The 4,508-nt window shown below is 39.6% G+C and overlaps 1 protein-coding gene across 1 annotated transcript in view; it reads left to right on the forward strand.

Moving 5' to 3' along the window:
- Window positions 1-1,498, forward strand: part of LOC139745119 (arylsulfatase-like) — a 34,820-nt gene extending 33,322 nt beyond the window's left edge. The window contains exons 5-6 of the mRNA XM_071655540.1: window positions 137-301; window positions 840-1,498. Of these exons, the coding sequence (XP_071511641.1) occupies window positions 137-301; window positions 840-1,498 (824 nt within the window). The remainder of the gene's footprint in view (window positions 1-136; window positions 302-839) is intronic.
- The last annotated feature ends 3,010 nt before the right edge of the window (window positions 1,499-4,508 follow it).

Below are 4,508 nucleotides of genomic sequence, written 5' to 3' on the forward strand. Positions count from 1 at the left end.
AAAATATCTAGGGTACCATCGTACAAATACAAAATGATTTTCATCATTTTTAAATTTCACATTTATTGTAAACTTTTCTATGCGTCTACTTTGAGATTTAAATGAATACACCCCCTCCCTTTCTCTCTGTCTGCAGGAGAATATGGCGACAACATCAATGAAATGAGCGATGCCGTTGGACAGGTCCTGCACGCCCTCGAGGAGCACGGCCTGGCTGAAAACACCCTGACTCTCTTTATCTCCGACCACGGACCACAGCCTGAGTACTGTGCCCATGGCGGGGACTCGGGAATCTTGAAAGGTACATTTTGTGTGTGCGTAGGCCTCTGCTTGCTGAAGCCAATCTTTCTATTTATTTCTACATTGACACAAAAATACTTTGGATATGATTGAGCTTATGACTGTATTCTAAAAACTTAAAAACTCCAAGACTTTATGTATCCATCTTGAGACCCTCCCTATGTTCCATTGATTTTGAATCATAAGTACAAATGTATCAATCAAAAGTCAATTGCACAAGGGGTGGAGTTAATCTTGGATATACAATGTACCAAAATCATAATCAGTCTCCTAGTCCCTCCCCATTCTCTTCTTTCTCAGTTGTGCATAAGTGTACAATTATGTACAGATGCATTGCTGGCCAATTTTCGTATCTCATGTGGTATGATCATACTAACTGCAACGTATTGCCATGGCATGCTATTCGCAGTTGAATACTATTTCATGCACGGTTGAATGCAATGTAGTAGGAAAAATGCTTAATAGAGACAGCTCAAAAGTGTGTATCTGCATTTACTGACACACCAGGGTTCCCAACTTTGGTTTGTACTGACATTCAGGTTATAAAACCAACACCTGGGAGGGTGGCGTTCGAGTCCCTTTCATCGCCTATTGGCCTGGCATGATTGAGCCACGAGAGTCACACAGAGTGGTCAGTACACTGGACATTCTGCCCACCTTGATGGATCTCGCTGGAAGCTCCCTTCCAAATGACCGCCAGTACGACGGGGAGATCATAACGGATGTCCTCATCGACGACGCGCCATGTGCACCACCGCATGGTACGTTGTTCTATTACTGCAAGAACCGGCTGATGGCAGCTCGATCTGGCCAATACAAGGTCCATTTTTACACGCACCGTATGCAGACTCAGGCAACGTTCGCTAGCAAGTGCCACCTTGGCTCTGGCGGACTCCCCTCACAACATTACTTCGACTGCTACGACTGCTATGATGAATGTGTGACTGCCCACGATCCACCCCTTGTCTACAACATCGAAAATGATCCAAAGGAGTCCTTCGCACTTGATCCCAACTCTGATCTGATCCAGCACGTCATAGTGGAAATCAAGAACGACATCTACAACCACCGCACTTCAGTGATCACCACAGATCCAATTCTTGATGACCAAGACCCGGACAAAGCCAACGTTCCATGTTGCAACTCCGACACTGGATGCGTCTGTAACTTTGGACCCGTGGACGGTCCGTACAACTAGATAGACAGATGAAGAGGGCACAATTACTTTGGGAGTTTTATTGTGTTTTTACCATTAGATTTTTATTACTTCTGTCTACCTTGCATAGCCCTTTACATGTAATTAGACAACTCTATGTTACATCATTCTTAATTGTAATAAAAAGCGAGCAAAACTCATGTCATTCAGAAGATATGAGGACATCTCACTGAATTGTTTATGAATGCTAATACCAGGAGGTGTAATACTATTGTTTCTAAATTTTATTTTCACTAGAGTGATTACATCTTGAAAAAGTATTGGTGCATGCATGAGTTTACATAAATTGGTTTACATATATATCTCCATCTGCATGGAATTTTGCCATGTATTTCCTGTAAGTTCTACCTAAGCGCTTGATATTATTTCCATTTTTTCAACCTTTGCCTGTCACTTTACCCTCTTTTGAATAAATATCATTGCCTCCTGAGAAATGAGATATTTGTGGACTCAAATCATTATATCCAGTGATCTTTTCAGTCTACAAAAGAGAGAGAGAGAGAGAGGGTGAGGGAAAGAAATTTGGTGATAAGGTGGCTAAGTCTACAGCGTGTCTGACTTGAAATTTGATAGCTCAGATTCGAGTCCCGGAAAGTCCAGCTGTGTGATGTTGTGTGTAATCATGCCATCCTCTAGTAAGTGGAAAAAAGCCTACCTTGACTAGGACACACACACAAAAAAATGAGGTCTCATGCGTGAAAGACTCAAGCCAATTTTATTAAAGGATCCTGCTTCACATCCTACAGAGAACAGGGTGCAAACCCAGTTAAAGGGATCCAGTCCAAATATAAGTTAGTCTGATTAAAAAAGAGTAAAATCTCACGAGTTCAACAGTAAAAATTTGACTGAAATCGAATGAAAAATAAGGAAGTTATTAAATTTTGAAGTTTTGCTAATTTCTGCAAAACAGTTCTTGTACAGTGGATATGAATATACAAATGAGTGAGCTAACCATGTCATAACCTCACAATTTTCAAGTGATCGTGTACAAAAAAAATAATGAAAATTCAATGTTTCTGTCATTTAAGTCTGAAACATGATGTTATTCCTGGTTGAACAACTTCAGAATAGTGATCAATTAGATATACCAGGATTTAAGCCTCGGGCATAATTGTCTTTGAATGAAAAACTGGAAATTTCAAAATTTTATATACAAACTAAATGGCAAGTTGTGAGGGGATGACAGGCTCACTTTGCCATTTGCATATTCATAATGGCCATTCAAAGAACTGTTTCCTGAAAAATTAGCAAAACTTCAAAATGTTAACTTATTTTTTTATCTGATTTCAGTCAAATTTTTACCATTGAACTCAAAAGATTTTACTCTTTCTTATCAGACCATCTCATATTTGGACTGGATTTCCCCTTTATGTGATCTATCCCATATCTAACAAAGGACAAGGCAAACGCCAAGCAAAGTCTCGCACGCATATGACAATTTGTGATTATAGTGTTTTTCAATGTAAGCTCATTGACCTTTTGACCTTAAACCTTGGCCCTACTTAACCAATATTCAAAATTGACTGGTAGGTGATGTACCTGTGGTGTGAGTTTGGTGGTCATTGCTCAAAGCTGTGGAAAGCTAGAGAGAGTGCAACAAGTTTTTGATGATGCTGCTGCTCCCATCGCCCCTGCTGGAGGGAAAGTGACATTTACATCTTGCTTCTGCTACAGGGGCGAGACAAAAATGGGTGGGAGATGCTGACCCCTCATTGTTTGCCCTAGGTGACAAGCAACAGTCAACAGATGGTATCAATTCTAACCAGACACATGGAGCCACACGAGAAGATACAGTCTTAGCCAAGGTCTTTACTCCCAGGCATATCACTCTCTACATCACTCTACATCAGCTTGCATAGCTTTTAGACAAATAGTGAATGGTCACAAGTGCGATGGTACAAGATTTCACACGAGGTGAGAGATCCAGGCGCTCTACTCAATGAGGCCAAGCCAAGTTTAATAAAAGTGCACCTCATCTTCCACCAAATGCAAAATCTTGTTCCATTGCACAAGTAAAACCATACACTATTTGTTACATACAACACCTCGGATATCAACATATATAATCCACACAGATTCTTGAATTAAGTACAGCAATGGCAACCATTTTTTTCCCCCTGATGACAATAAATGAGTAGCTACACAATCACAGTCAGTCCTCGGGTGTATGTACATATAATATGTATGTATTTACGTACCCCAAAATGATGGGTTGAAGTTGTTTACAAAAAATACTGACAGAAGAACTTGCATACAAGAGGGCTTGTAACTGTTGAATGTTTGTTTATTGAGTTTATTGAGACATCAGAGCCGTACAATGGTAAACATGCACTACCCATATTTGCTCAAACAAAATTGCACGGCTGACAGCCACAGCATGAGATGGCACTTTTAACTGTATGTCACATGATGGGCAATTGACCAATTGGATAGCTACATTTTTTTCAGGTATTTTATGATTGCTGATAAGGGCCTTCAGCTTTAGATCATCTAAACTCTCATGACATCAACAGCCTTTAGATATCGAGGGTGAAAATTTCCAAGCATTACGATTTGTTGGTTTTGTTTTGTTTTTGGTTCCTTTTCCTGTTGTCATCAGTCTAAAAAAGAGTGACAGCAAACAGAGTCTGGGATTGAGACTACACACTGGATATTATGCTACAAGCTTACTTCTGACACTGAGAATTACTAGTCAATAATATAAATGTCTAATTTACTAATGCCATTTGTTTCTTTATTGATTTACATGTACTTTACACTTAAAGGGGAATTCCCCTTCACAGGCATGATGAGTGGTGTTGGTCTTAATATGAAGAGTCGAATACGACTGAAAATTTGATTGATATTCAAGGAGAATCATGGCAGTAATGGAATTCAGAAAACTCACCTTTTTAACTTAAATCATTTAAAGATATTGGTCATATACTGTAAAACGAGGAATGTTTGCGTGCATTTCAATTTTGCCAATTTTGCGAGAGCCAAGATTCGCAAA

The sequence above is a fragment of the Diadema antillarum genome, unplaced genomic scaffold, assembly GCF_040938485.1.
Source record: "Diadema antillarum isolate AM-2024a unplaced genomic scaffold, OU_Dant_1.0 seq00001234_RagTag, whole genome shotgun sequence".
Lineage (NCBI taxonomy): Eukaryota > Metazoa > Echinodermata > Echinoidea > Diadematoida > Diadematidae > Diadema > Diadema antillarum.